This window comes from Eutrigla gurnardus (assembly GCF_963514095.1).
Source record: "Eutrigla gurnardus genome assembly, chromosome: 5".
Lineage (NCBI taxonomy): Eukaryota > Metazoa > Chordata > Actinopteri > Perciformes > Triglidae > Eutrigla > Eutrigla gurnardus.
Genome location: NC_139919.1, coordinates 24,368,934 through 24,383,770, shown reverse-complemented (window position 1 = coordinate 24,383,770; position 14,837 = coordinate 24,368,934). Strand labels below are relative to the sequence as shown.

The 14,837-nt window shown below is 43.5% G+C and overlaps 1 protein-coding gene across 2 annotated transcripts in view; it reads right to left on the bottom strand.

The window, feature by feature from the left end:
* atrx (ATRX chromatin remodeler) overlaps positions 1–14,499 on the bottom strand; it is a 29,058-nt gene extending 14,559 nt beyond the window's left edge. Inside the window, exons 1-23 of one of the 2 annotated variants that reach the window (XM_084010471.1) lie at positions 14,310–14,499; positions 12,860–12,921; positions 12,679–12,728; positions 12,443–12,564; positions 12,285–12,365; positions 11,995–12,104; positions 11,818–11,885; positions 9,269–11,544; positions 7,895–7,967; positions 7,156–7,310; positions 6,905–7,063; positions 6,690–6,810; positions 6,490–6,592; positions 6,045–6,215; positions 5,502–5,643; positions 3,986–4,095; positions 2,937–3,083; positions 2,642–2,819; positions 2,146–2,283; positions 1,872–2,047; positions 1,666–1,783; positions 438–568; positions 111–205 (exon numbers count right to left, since the gene is read on the bottom strand). In XM_084010471.1, coding sequence (XP_083866597.1) covers positions 111–205; positions 438–568; positions 1,666–1,783; positions 1,872–2,047; positions 2,146–2,283; positions 2,642–2,819; positions 2,937–3,083; positions 3,986–4,095; positions 5,502–5,643; positions 6,045–6,215; positions 6,490–6,592; positions 6,690–6,810; positions 6,905–7,063; positions 7,156–7,310; positions 7,895–7,967; positions 9,269–11,544; positions 11,818–11,885; positions 11,995–12,104; positions 12,285–12,365; positions 12,443–12,564; positions 12,679–12,728; positions 12,860–12,916 — 4,781 coding nt within the window. In that variant the 5' untranslated portion in view covers positions 12,917–12,921; positions 14,310–14,499. The remainder of the gene's footprint in view (positions 1–110; positions 206–437; positions 569–1,665; positions 1,784–1,871; positions 2,048–2,145; positions 2,284–2,641; positions 2,820–2,936; positions 3,084–3,985; positions 4,096–5,501; positions 5,644–6,044; positions 6,216–6,489; positions 6,593–6,689; positions 6,811–6,904; positions 7,064–7,155; positions 7,311–7,894; positions 7,968–9,268; positions 11,545–11,817; positions 11,886–11,994; positions 12,105–12,284; positions 12,366–12,442; positions 12,565–12,678; positions 12,729–12,859; positions 12,922–14,309) is intronic. The other variant, XM_084010472.1, reaches the window with a different exon arrangement.
* Positions 14,500–14,837: the final 338 nt, after the last annotated feature.

Here is a 14,837-nt window from a genome sequence, read left to right as displayed (position 1 = left end):
AGGACACAGGGTGAGCGAGAGTAACAGATGCAAGAGAGAAGGGGAGTTAAATGAGGTCATCTCTGTGTGAACGCACAACAAGGATAAATGGAAGTGAAGTGTTATTTTACTTTTTTGCCTTCTCGTCTTCGGAGGTCATACTCATGGAGGATTCCTCTGTTTCTGAGGCGATGAACTCATCCATACTGTCCTCATCAAAGAAACCCTGCAAGAGAGTGCACTTGTGAAAGTCTGTCTGACAATATAGGCAAACCAAACACAGAGGTGGAGAGTGGGTAACAGAAAATATGCATAAGGGGAACATTTTCCAGTGGCAACATCTCCCTTGCTGCAGTACCTGTCAGCACTACATTTCTATTGTTTTCCCACAGTGTGTGCGATTCCCAGTTTTTGATTAAGTGTTCAGTGTGGTTTAGACTCGTCTTCCCCAGCCCTACCCTGTTTTCTTTGCTGATGTAGTCCAGCTGAAGGCACCAGGGATGGGTCCAGATTCTGCTGAGCACCTGGAAATCCTGGAATAGTTTGGTCCCTGCGCGGCCTCGGCCCCCCTCCATAGCATTCCCCACACCTGCACACAAGGGAAAGAGTGCGAGGGGGAAGATGGATTATGGACTTCAAAGTGCGCACTCAAACTCTTCATACATATAGACTTGAGGTAAATGCAGTACACAACTTTAAGTAATTTAATGCTTCTTTTGACAACAATATCTAGAGCTACATCTTGTGTAGTCTGATCTTTTGTACCCAAGTAGCAACTACTGAACTGTAAATGTCATAACTGCCCTGTGTGGTGGCCTGCATTGACCCAGGGAGGTCAGAAGTTGCGTTAGGTTTCACATAAGCAGCAGCAAAAGGAGGGACCATTTGCAGCCATCCCACCCCCGTAGACCAACTGGTGGTCAAGACATCGATGAGGAGGTCCAGAGCCACAGTCACAACTTCAGCACAGTGACAACCTGGCCTAATGAGCCACAGCACATACCACCAACCCCCCCCCCCCCCCCCCATCACTACTCTTCTTACATACCGGCTCTTCTGTTCTTTGTTTTCACTTTTGGTGTAAAACCTCTGACCCCTCCTCGCTCTAAACTTCTTTCCCTTTCCTTTATGCCCCAACATTCCCCCCTTTTACCCCCCACCCTCTGTTCCCTCTCTCCCAGAGCTCTTCATTAGGGAGACGTGGGAAACTGGGCTTAAACCCTGCCTGCGGCATTCTGCCAGCTGCCACATACACACACACACAGTCACACACACTCACTTACACACACGCCACATTCTGAGAGGAAAGTCCACTAAACGACTTAACAATGCAGGACAGAAAAGTGAGACCAGACCAGAAAGGCCTTCCATTTGTCTAAAACCATGTCTGAATAAAAGACAGCCAGTCAAGAGAGCACGTTTAAGAGAAACACGACTCCTGAAGGATTTAGTCTAGTCCTAGACTACGCATGTTTTCCAGTGGAATTCTCAATTGAACTTTGTTCTAGTCTAAGACTAGGTTAAATCCCTTTCTGGACAATCAGACATGACACTGTAAAAGCCCTGCTAGCAGCCCCTAGAGGCTCTGCTGCTCCTAACACCCAAAAAGTAGTCTGAACCAGGCAATCAGGTGGCACTGCCGCTCTCATGACCGTGTGTTCCCGTTAGTTAGAACATGGTTCTCACCTGTGAAGTGCTCCAGGTAGTATCTGTAGAGTTTACACTGGATTGGAGTGATTCTGATCGACAACACATACTCATGTTTAGGAGGTAGGAACTTGGTGAGTGCCGTGTAATCTTTCCTCTGTGGGTAGTAGAAATAAAGAATTATTTTTTAGGTAGAATAAAGAGAGCAAGATTCAGGTTGTTTTAGCCATTAGTTTTGGTTTTACCTGGACACAGCCAGCCAGCATCTCATAGAGGATGTGAGCCCTCTTCTTCATGATTCGGACATCTTGTAGCGTGGAGTCGGCACACTGACCGTTCTGAATGGGGTTGATGAAACGGTTCCTGAACTCCTTAACTGACCCAAGCAGGTTCTCCTTGATGAAGTTCACCATGCAGTGGTCTGAGGACACAAAGATATCAATTTAAGATGCATTCACATTCACACACAGCCACACAAAATCTTGGCCTGACAACATCTATAGAACCAGGCTGTCTCACATTCAACAAGGTTGTTTTGAAGAGGCGTTCCAGTCAGCACCACCCTCCTCTTGGTCCTGATCGAATTCATCGCTTTGGACACAGCAGACGCTTCGTTCTTCAGGATGTGACCTTCGTCACAGATCACCATGTCTGGACCTGGTAGACGTAAAGGAGGGAAAAAAGTCAGAAAACAGTACAGCTGGGGAGACACATTTGAAAAAGGATAATTGCTTATTTGTGAAATTAACTAGATTAAATACAAGGTTTAAAGTGTTATATTTAGATCTAAGCTTAAAGTCCTACGTTGAGAAAGTCATGAAAATATAGTTTACCACCTTAAAAACATAGCTAAAGTACTAAAACTGAATCATGCCTTTATTTATGTACTTTTTTTACTGACCTCTCAAAACAAAAACACAACTACAGACTTCAGCTTACTTCTATGTAGAGATATGATAGTATGTATGTTTACTCTAACTTGCCGTTCAAACACAGACATGACACGGCACTGTACCTGGATCTACCAGTGTCTTCTGAAAGGTCTCTTTGAGCTTCTTGCTCTTGATGTTCCTGCCCTGCGTCAGGTTTCGGTACATCTCGTAACCGATGATCATCACACCACCCATATCGTGCCATCGCTGGAGGGCATACGCTCGCTCTTGTGGCCTCTTTACTGTGGCCAGCTCGATCACCTGGTAAACACAAGAAATCATAAATCAAGGGTGTGATGAATGCATGCAAAAAACAAACAAACAGGTACCGCTGTCAAATAGGAGCTACTTGAAAGATTTGAAACAGCAACTCCTTACCTCTAAACTCTCGTCATCCTTCATTCCCATTTGCCACTTCTCAAACTCGTTGAGCCAATTTAGGACAGTGTTCAGAGGACAAACCACTAGTGCTGTGGTGAAATCGAGCTTCTCACAAAGCAACAAAGTGTGAAGTAATGTCACCACCTACAGGACAAAAAAGGAACTACGGTTACATGTACAGTTACACCACACACGTTTTCAGAAACTGATTGGGCATTTAAGTGGCAGTCCGTAACATTTTCATCCATTTAATTGTATTTTAACTTACTATCTATCTTAGAGTGAGTTAAAACAATGGTGATTGATCACATGACCCACTAACGAAGTGCTTGTACTTGCTGCTTTGCCCAGAAATAGGATCTCTGTGTCTGTGGCGATATACCCTGCAAAATTCAAAATCAGTGACGCTTTTTAAGTCAGTAGCGGTTGGTCTGCCAGGCGGAGCTACTCAAGGAATTGTATGCTGCGTGTCATTGTAATCGGAAATCGGTAACTTCTAACAGTTGAGTCAGGCTCCCTCTAGTCTAAAGTGTTTAAACGGTGCAGCCAGGTACATTTCATTACTGCTGACTCACAAGGGAGGATCAACAGACAGAGAAAGAAGACCATTCAACTTCCAGTCCAAAGAAAAAGAACCAAAAAACGAATGGAAGTGAAGAAGGGCAAGTCATGCATGTGAAGGCATCACGCAGATGAGACGGTCGACACTGTTCGGTGAGGGAGGTGAGGTCCCAGAGGCTCACATGCAGTTACATTTACCGTCAAAGACGCCGCTAGTAGCAAAGGATCTCACATCTTACGAATGCCACTTTAACAGGATCAAGGTGGCAGTTTACATATGCATTCTCAGTTCTTACATACAGTATCGCAAGTTTGTGAAACCTAAATGGTGTTATATTAGGTGTAATTTTTGTCTTTTACTGAGCGATAGAGATAAGCAGCAACAGATACACAACCCTAGTTTTGTAATTTTCAACATCAACAACTTCAGATTGATTTCTTCCCATATGGCACAGCTTAAGTGCATGCTGCTCTCTCCTCCATACCTGCAGAGTTTTCCCCAGTCCCATACAGTGGGCAAGGATGCAGCCGGAGCCAGTAGACTTCTCAATCTTCTTCATAGATTCACAGCAACAATCCCACATGAACTGCACCCCTAAAACAAAATGGAAAAACGGAGGGGTTTTGTCCAGAGCATCGCAGTGTTTCACGTGTAGGCTTATTGCTGTGTAACATTGCAGTTCAGCCATGTTGATTTTTGTGTGACCGAATTAACTTCACCCTTACAGGGCTCCAGATATGCGACCAAAATTTGTATGAGTGCGACTGAAAAAAATTGTAGGTCGCACTGGTGCACCGAACGCTGCTCGGGTGAAAAAAAAAATCATAAGCGCAGCATCTCTTTATGTTCTCCTGACGGTATCGTGGTCTAAACCAATAAGAGACAGAGCTCGGGCGGGTCCTTGCCTCTGATTGGCTGTGGTCCTTTTCACTGCTGTAAATTGTGTCAGTTCGAAAATGCGAGCGAGCAGAGCAGGTAGTCTGAGCGCTTCGACGCTGAGCGCTTTGACGCTGAGCGCTTCGATTTTCTTTGAAAGTGAAGAGAGTCAGAAAGCCTCGCCCCGAGACTAATTAAAAAGGACTGATTGAAGCTAATAGTGCGTTTGTGGAGGAGTCAACAACATTTCGCATCGAGACATTGTCCAAAAAGCATACTACATGCCGTGATAAGTGTGTTAATAAAGTGGCCCCTCATCCAGCTGCATTTCAGCGTCAGGCTGTATCGATCACGTCCGCTGAGGAATCTGAAATGATTATAAAATTCAACGTCGCATACAATATTGCAAAGGAGGAGTTGCCGTTCACTAAATGTAAGTCTGAAATTATTCTGATGAAAAAAATGCCGACACACTAAAGAACAAGACAGCTGAGGTTGGAAACGCCACGTACACGTCATTCATGATTGACGTCGACACAGACGTCTCTACGAAGGAGTGCGTTATTGTCTATTGCTGCATTTCTTTTGCATAAAGGGAGTCCGGTCAACATGTTAATTGGACATGTCCGGTGGAGCATGGACACGCACAGTGTTTGAAGGCCCACATTACAGCATGAGAGATCATGAATAGGAAATTGTATAGTAGCCTATTCCTAATATTATTATTAAAAATGAATAGCCTAAGTAAAAATATAATTAGGCTAGGCTAAGATCACATAAACAGTTTTCCATTTGCAATCTATAGACTAGTGACCTGTATGATCTTTTTATTCTTGAGGAATTTATGCTGCCACAAAGCAAGCATTTACTGCGCTTGGGCATCAGTGTGCAGATTGGCTGGAGAAAACGGGTGCTCTGGGTGCGGATGGTGCTGCAGTTAACCTAGGCCATAAGGGGGGTGTCATTATGTAAAAGGAGAGCGATAAAAAGGTGACTTTTTGGCGTTAAAGGCGACGCGATGAAAAATGTGGGTGCCCCTAAATTTTGTGCTGGTGCACCTAAAAAAAAAAGTTAGGCGCACCAGTGCAACCAATGCAAAAAGTTAGTCTGGAGCCCTGCCTTACCGTCAACCTGGTGAGGTTTGAGCTTTGTGACAAGGTTCCTGTGCACCTGCACCAGCGGCTCCTTGGTCTCTTCATCCTCATCCAGCACCAGCTTGGTGGTGATGGGACACACCATCTGAGAAGACGCCTCCAACACAATCACCTGAAGAATGATCAATGAGTCGAAAATGTCAGTTTAATTTTGAAAGAAATTAATTCAAATTTACCTAAAAGAAAAAAAATATTTTTCCAACTTTTCAATAAGCACCTGATAGCATCTTTCCTATCCTGGGAAACACGATTATATAATATAACTAACCTCTTCAAGTGTGTTATATAGCCATCTATCACATGCAATACAAATACAAATGCATGATATACTATGATTTAAACTCTACTAATAAACACAAAAACAGACTTATTCCTCATCTATTACTTTACAATATCAAACCAAATATGATAAATGTACCCATACTACTTGGAAGTGCAAGACAATGGCTTCCAATTAACAATTAACAATCAACACAAAGCCTGCTGATTAACTGGGAAACATTTCAGTTTTACCTCTCGAAGTTTCTCCCTGAGCGCCTCTCTCTCAGCGATACGTTTCCTCCTGTCCTCCTCTTCTTTCAGAGCATCTCTGGTTTCTGTGCGCAGCTTGTCGTCCTTCAGGATTTTGCGGATCTTTTTGCGTCCTTTGCGGTCTTCGTCATCCTCGTCGTCATCCTTTCCACTCTGTGGAAATAAGCATTAAGTTGAGCCCTCTGATCTTCAGCCCGTAGGGAGGAAAAAAATTCACTGCCTGTGATCAGTAGCCGAGAAACGCGATGATTAATTTGTGCCCTCACAGCACACTCGTGGGGGGACTTTAAATAACATTTTGTGTGTCAAGCATGACTTGACTAGTAAATGTCATGTGGGTCCATCTCGTTCACCTGGCAAATCCTGACAGGAAAAAACAAAACTTTGGGACAGGTCAAAATATTTAGTGCTCTGCATTTCAAAATACCTTCTCGTTGCTGGAAGAGGAATCCTGAACCTTGATCCTGCGTCGCTTCTTCTTCAGCTGCTTGTAACTTCTCTGTTTCGCCTCGTCCTTCTTTTTTGCAGCCCTGCAGGCACAAAATGGAATCCATCTAAGCTGGAGCAGGAGCTCAATCCGGATCTAGTGGCTGTAATACCTTTCTAATGATCCGCTGAAGTTCTCACCTGGTCTTTCTACGCTTCCCATCGTTCTCCGATTCACTAAGCTCCTCGCTTATCCCCGACTGTTCACTGGACTCTGACTTCTCAAAGTCTGAGTCTGAGTCTGAGGAATCATCGCTGCTAACTGACGGACAAATAAAGACAAAGAAACAGTTCAGTATATACGCCCATAGTGATAGCCATGAAAACAAAGGGCAAATGGAAAGTTTAAAATGAACCTTTCTGCCCCGACTTCTTCTTGCCCTTTTTCTCTTTACGTGCAGCTTTCTCCTCCCCTGATTCACCCTCACTCAGTGAGAGTTTATGGCGCAGCAATTTGTGGCGTCCACCACGCTTTTTCACGTCAACGTCAGAACTAGAGTCTTCTGAATCCTCGTCTTCAAAGACAGAAACAAATAGCTTGAGCCAATGCAGAATAAAACAGCCTTATTTATATTACATGTAGGGATTTCTAGCTCATGTATTTTACCTTGCTGCTCTTCATCTTCATCTTCATCCTCATCCCCTTTTTTAACTTTCTTAGAAGACTTTTCATCCTTATCTCCTCCTTCGTTATCAGAGGAGCTCTCTGCTCCAGAAGAATAGTTGGATTTTATTTGGGCGAGAAGCATTTTCTTTGCAATCCTTCAGGAGAAAAAGAAAAAAAAAACTGAATTAAATCTTAGTGATGGAACACCCACCCAGAAAAAATACAGTTACATTTAAACAAAAGACTCATGTTTTAAATCATTCCTTTCTTGAATTATGTGTTAAGTCACATATACTCAGTTCCTAGATTAAATATCCTAGATTTTTAGTTTGTTTCATGAGGGTGTGATTATCCCAGAGGTCACAGGTTTTTTTTTTTTTTTTTAAATGGTCTCACTGTGTAAAATTACTACTATGGGGGCTCACATCATCACACATCAATACAATTAGGCTCATTAACCCAATTTGTTGAGTTCCAAGGTTGTTTAGGGAAATCGGTAAGTAGAAATATTCAAATACAATATTTTAGAACAGGCGAAAACAACACCTTTATGTATACTGTATGTAAAAAAAAAACATTCATGGTTTAGTACCAACGGGTTCATTAGGTCATCTTGTATCATGATAGGATAATATCTTCACTGTAGTTTCAAAACTGAGGCTGCTCCTGGCTCTGAAAGACATGTCTGCAGGGACCAATCGATCGACTTGACTGTCTTTATCTTTATAATGTGTTGTACCTGTTTTCAGGATCATCATCGTCATCATCATCACAATCCTGAGGGACTCTCTCTTTATCATCCTCTTCGTCTCCTACAGAACAAAATAGGACGTTAACTATTAATGGAAGAGCATGCAATCAATTTGACATTTCAATAAATATGCTTATTTGCTTTCTTGCCAAGAGTTTTCTGGCGAGTGTAGAAGAAAACTGTTTTAGTTGTTTTTATTTAAAAAATATAAGGTTATGGCCAAGCGGCAGTCACTACTGAACTGCTGCCGTTGCCTGGCAAAGGCAGCACAGAGCTTCAGAGAGCCGGGATAAGAGCGTGACAGATCTCTGAAGAGCACCGGAACAAAAACAGACATCACAGACAAGCTATTCAACTATTAGCGGTGCAACGGTACACGTTTGTATCGGATATTTTTGGTAGAGGATGTTCGGTTTGGTGTGCAACATCCTTGCTGTGTTTTTCTGTATTTTTGTGTACATTACACCCCTATAAGCTATACAACTATATTAAGCTACTTTGTTGAGATGCCTCAGCAAGAAGTCAACAAGTTTTACCAACAAAACTTCATAAACAACCCTCGTCAGTGCTGAGGAAGAATTGTGACCAATTGTAAACTCATATTTCATCTTAATGGACGCACATCCTAGCCTTTATATAAGCCCTATAAATAAAGGAGTCAACTTTTAAACACTTTATAAGTGTCAATAATTTGACTGAATTTATATTTTTAAGAGCTCCTAAAGCAGTTTCTCAAGCATTTTTATAGAAACTATAAAGAAACATGGTAATAGTGCTTTTTTATCAATGAACTAGTTATGTCTAAAAGTCCCGAGAGTGCGTGCAGTGGGTGCCTAGTTAGAATTCAGTTTCTCTCCAAATGGGACTGACACAGAATATACACCCTGGGTGCTGGCAGTTTGCATGTTCTCTTTCCTTCCTCTGAGCTGAGCTCAGCTCACACCTTTTGTTTCCTGTAACCCTGTATATAATCCTGGCCATAAACACACTCTGGTGAGAGAGAAATCTACAGTTTTGTTGTGAACTTCCGTCTCCATCGGCAGTGAAACAAACTCAGAAGAGAAAAGGACCCGAAAGATGTTTTTCTTCTACGCAGGACTTTAGGAAGTTGTCTTATACACTTGTGTTTTTGTGTGGCTTCAACAATTGAGATAACATGTGAGTGAGCTTCAGAGGTGCTGATTGGTTACCTTTGGATAAAGCCAGGCTAGCTCTATGCTAAGCTGCATATTTACTGTAACTTTAGAATGTGATTGTCTCCTCTAACTCTCGGCAAGAAAGCAAATAAGCGTATTTCTCAAAGAGTTGAATTATGTAACTCACAGACGCGGACCTGAGTCACTGAACAGTTAAATAAATTACCTGAGGATTGGTGGAATGGTGCACTTCCTCCAACCAAGTTCTCCTCCACAATGGGCTTGATCTTTTGCTGGTCGCTGTCCTCTCCAGAGTCACCTTCAGCCTGCTCCTCCTCCTCCTCCTCCTCCTCACTGGAGGATGACTGCAGCTTTGAGGCTGCTTTGGGGCTCCTTCCTTTGCGCTTAACTTCATAAGACCTTCTCCGCTTTGCTGCCTTCCTCTCAGGTGAGCTTTTGTCCTCTTCTTTTGCTCCATCTTGTTTCTTCACGCGGTTAGATCTCCTCTTCGCAGTGGCCGCTTTGCTCTTTGTGTCTTTCTCTTGGTCAGAGTCGGAGTTGGTGTAGTCCGAGTCATTCTGTTTCTTCTTCTTGGGTGTCTTTTTCGTTTTGAGCCCCAAGTCTGAATCAGAGCTTTCGCACTTCCTTTTGCGTTTGGATGCTTTGTCTGTATCCTGTGTGGATGTGTTTTTTAGTTTGAATAAACACTTTTTAGCATTTGCGCTTCCCTGTTCTTCATCTGTACTGTGGCCCGCTGCAGCTTTCTCCAGCAGGATGTTAGGAACTTCGTCCGAGTCAGAATCCATCGTCTTTTTCTCCTCCTTAGAATTCTTGGTCTTCTTCACATCATCCTTTTTGGTGTTACTGGATTTCTTGTGGGATTTGGCCTGGGCCTTATTTTCGTCCTCTGACTCCGAGGATTCTTCCTTGCCTTTATTCTCAGCCTGTTTCCTCAAGGGGGTGGTCTTCAATCTACTAGAGCGACGGCTGGGTGGTGGGCTATCTGTCCTATCTTTTGAATCAGCGGCACCGTCCTTCGCCTTCTCACATTCTTCTTCACGCTTTTGCGTCTCTCCAGCCTTTTCTCTGTTTTTGGACGAGGTGGACCTTGACCCACGAGTTGTTACGACGGGCACAGGAGTCAGTTTGACTATGAGGTTCTTCACCTTGGGCTGGGCCAGTTGAGACTGGGTTGAGTTTCCATTTGACTTTGTAGGAGAGTCTGTGACCAAATCGGCGTCAGTCTGTGAGAGCATCGTGGAACCCGCAAGACTCTCCACCATCTGAAAAAGCTCTTCGGGAACTGAAGGAGGAACAGACATAATGTCGTGATCTAGGGACATTTCACCAGCTGATACTAGCCCATCATCACATACTTCAGTTTTAATTTTCTTTTTGGTAATACCAGTTTCTGTTTGGCTGTCTTTCATTTCATGCTCATTTGACCCGTGGTCATTGTCCATGTCCTGCTCATTATGCTCCTTGTCGGTCTCCTCCGCCTCTATGTCCTCAGCCGCCGCGTCGTCCTCGGCCTCAGCGTCATCCTCAGCCTCCACGTCGTCGGCCTCTTCAGCGTCTTTGTCATCGACCTCCTCAGCTTCTCCCTCGTCGGCCTCCTCAGCTTCCACGTCATCAGCGTCCCCTGCTTCTACGTCGGCGGCCTCCCCCGCTTCCACGTCGGCGGCCTCCCCTGCTTCCACGTCGGCGGCCTCCCCTGCGTCTACGTCGGCGGCCTCCCCTGCTTCTACGCCGTCAGCCTCCTCAGCTTCCACGTCGGCGGCCTCCTCTGCTGCGACGTCGTCAACCTCCTCTTCTGCGACGTCGTCAGCTGCCTCTGCTGCATCAGCGACATTATCCACGTGCTCGTTTTCTACAGGGACCACAACATTAGCGCTCTTTTTCACAATATGCTGCGCTTCGTTACCATTCTGCAACTCCATGCTTTTGAATTCAGGCCCCAACGCCGCCTCCAAACCACTGTGGGCTTTTTTCAAATCGGCAAGCACGGCCCTGAAGGCTTTCAAATGCCTATACCTGATTGACTTGTCACCCTGATCCTCGGTTGCCTGCTGGATGAACTGGATGAACGTATTGTTCAGACCAGTTGTAGTTTCAACAAGCTTTTTTGCCTTCTTTATAAGTTCTTTGGGTACGTGCAGTTTTTTGTAGGAGAATGTCATGGTTCCTGAGCCTTCGGTGTGTTCTTTCCCATTGATAACAGCTTTGTGCTCTTTGACTGCCTTGTTCTTGTGTCTCTTGCTCTCACGTTCCTCACTTTTGTCCGGTTTCCTTTCCTTAAGTTCTTGTTTTTCCATGAGTTTGTGGCATTTGGAGACCAGATCCTGGAGGGGCTCAGCCCTGCAAACGTAGCAGTGCCACTTTGAATTCTCATCGGTAATGACAGACAGCTCCTTCCTGCCCAGGTTGCGCAGGATGCACTTCTTACAGAAGGCGTTGTTGCAGTAGTCACAGCAGATGAGCTTGCCACCTTCAGCACACCACCTGTGGGGGAAATGTTCAACAAGTTTTAGGAAATAAAGCAAACATTAATGTTTCCCAAAATGATTGCCACCGGGACTGAGCAAAAATATATTTGCATAAAATGTCATGAGGTTTTGGCACATGAGGAAAAAACGAAGGCTTTGTATAAATCCAACATCAAGCTAAAAGCCTCATGGTCGATTCAATGCAATTTAATGTTCTTCAAGCTGCTTTTATTGTGCTTTTTGTCATTTGTACCGTAATGTTTTGTTGGTCTTGTGTAAAATGCCTTACCTGCACTGCTCATCCATTCCATCAGAATCCCTGTTAATGTCATCGCTTGTGTAATACTTGTAGCATGACTAGAAAAAGAAAACAGTGTGATCATGCAACAAGAATGGGGGAAAAAAATGTGGAACTTCACTATAATGGCTATGAAAATATGTGAAGAGTATACTTGAACTTTCCTACCTTGCAAATAAGTACTTTGAGTGCAGGATGCTCATACACAGAGTTGGGCTGAAACTGGTTCACTTGTTTTCCACAAGCAGTGCAGTTTACCTTCTTCGGCAAGGTATCATCTGTGATCCAGAGAAAATAAATCAACACTTGTCACTTGTCTTCCTTTCACTTTTTTTGCACTTCAAAGTTAATTTACATTCAAATCCTATGCATGCTCCCATGTGAACATCTACATATCAAAACATACATCGTTTACAAATAATGGATTACATAGTTTCCAAATAATGAAACTCAGTCACCTGAAGGTTTTTGTTTGAAATCCACTCTGAGCTTCATGGCACCTTTACTTTCATTCCCAGCTGGCCTTATCACTAACGTGCCTAAAGAGAGGGAAACAACTTAATTCAGCATCAACAAAATCTTCATTAAGAGCAGCAAGTACCTCCACAACTCATACCTTTAGATACGCTGCTTGCGTTATTGTCTGAAGGATTGTCAGAAGTGGCACCTTCATTTTCACTCTCGGCCGAGGCGTCGGATTCTTTCACTCCGGTGTGCTTAGCTATAGTAGTGGACTTCCTAAAAATGGGTTGTCACATAGCTTTAATATTTCAAGCAGTATTTGTGAAAAATATTTTGAGAAGATGAAACTAGAAACAAATAACAGCCACATTTAAGAAAGCAGCTCCTCACCTCTTGTTGCGAGAAGAGGCAGGCTTCATATTTACTGTTGAGCTACCAGGCTGACAAGAAGACTTATATTAATAGCTTGACAATAGAACAAAAACAGTTGACATGCATCTTTAATGATTTGTTTCCTTGTTTTTAGTATAGTGAACAGGGATAAAAACACATCGTTTGACTGCATACTGACCTCCTCTGCTTTTTCTGACATTTGGTCTCGGTGTGATTCAGAAGAAGCCAGACTCATTTTACCTGGAGAGACATGGAAAGATTTGTTTCCTGCTGAACACACGTACATTTCAACTGAATAATAGACATGTCAGTCTGTAAAAACATGTATAAACACACCTTTATTTACACTGGCTATATAAGTCTAAAGACAACCATGCTTTGTTTTTACTCTCTAGGCACTGATCAGTACTTGACACAGTTTCTGAATTCCCATAGTTTGTGTATTTCATTCTATCAAAGCATCAAAACTTCTAAAATACATGTGATCTTTGTTTTCTCCAGGCTGCCAGGCACAAGACTAAATTCTTACACTGATGGATGAGGAAGAATTACGTTAATATTGTTTAAAACCAGCAAAGCAATAATTCTAACCAAGAAAAAATAAACAGGAAATAAACAAAAGCTGTAGATTTCATTATTACTAGATACACCTATTTATATATTGTCATAATGCAAGTTAATTGCAAAGCAAGCAATGTTTAGGTTGCTGTTGCGCTTCAGTGGGAGAAAATCTGAACTTCCCCAACTACAGATAATAATTAATATTGACAGTGAATTACTGTGTGTAATTACATAGTTATACAATTTGTTTACGCGCGTGCATCGGAAGACAGAGGCATCGCTGTTTATTGTGCCGTTTTACGTCATCATAATGTGCTGATTAGATCGCTACGAGCTGTGGTTGAGCTATCGCCGAGTCCTGCCAGCAGCAACCGGGCCTAAAATGTAACAAAAACCCTGTGTCAGTGGAGGAAAATGAGCCCACTCGCCTTGCAAGAAGCGCGCGCCTGCATTTTGTAGTTCCGTGCTGCTTCTTTATCCCCGACGCAGCCTCCATGTTTTGAAAACACAGGAACTCCTGACTATGAATGCCAAGTTTAGACTCGCTAACAATAGCCGGTTTAGCGGTGGCCGTCAATACACAACAACTCGTTCCCGCTGCTTAGCGTTGCCCCGGTAAAATTGCAGTTTCTGCTGTGCGTTAAAAATGTCCCATGCATGGGCATGCACCTAAAAAAAAATGCACGCGCAGGCCTTCCCTCCTTCTGACGATAACCATGGCACGGACCAGCGCGCTAACCGCAGCCTTCTAGTAACGTTACCCAATAGCATCCATAAGTAGCAATGTTACATTTAGCTAGCTACAACACAAACCGAATAATTACATTTGTACAAACAAGTGCGTTTTAAAAATATTGATTACTTTGACAAAGATGCCGTAATACGTTATCCACGTCCGAATCTGCGTGTGTACGAATTTAAACATTGCCGGCTGCGCAGCTGATAGCTACAACTCAGTTAGCCTAGCTTGCTAACTAGCAGTGGGCACTAACGGGCCGGCTCACAGTTACAGTAACGTTAATCAAAGCACAATTGACTTGTCTAAACAATCCCAACAGTCTTCCTACCTGCTTCGCCGTCGTCATTTCCTGACTGGCAGAGACACGTTTAGGTTTTGGCACAGGTGGCCCAGTTCAATTCAGTGTGCAGATTTGCGATGGTACGGAAGCAAAAATCGCCTCAAAATACCGAAACAACTCCGGTCAGGGGAGACAAAGCAAGGGTACCATCTTGCCTGATGGCTATGGACGCAGCAAAATGGCGCACTAGCCTAAATCCTGTGCGTGTTCCTATTGGCCGAGCGTCTGTGTTGCTCTCCCGCGTTGAGTGGTCCAGGCTCATCGGAGCTCATTGATTGGTTTAGCCGGCGAGGGAGGGATTTTCTCTGGGAAGTGAAACGCTGCTGGCTGTATTAGCGATTCATTCATTTGTTGATACATTAAAAGGCGCGCTGTTTTGTTTCTGGACCATTCCACTGAATCAGTGCTATTTGCATGTTGTAATCTAACTTTTCAAAATTAAACTTCGTCGTTGATCTTATTTTCTTTCCAGCACCGTATCTGATAATACATTTATTTACCTTTCTAAAATGTGTC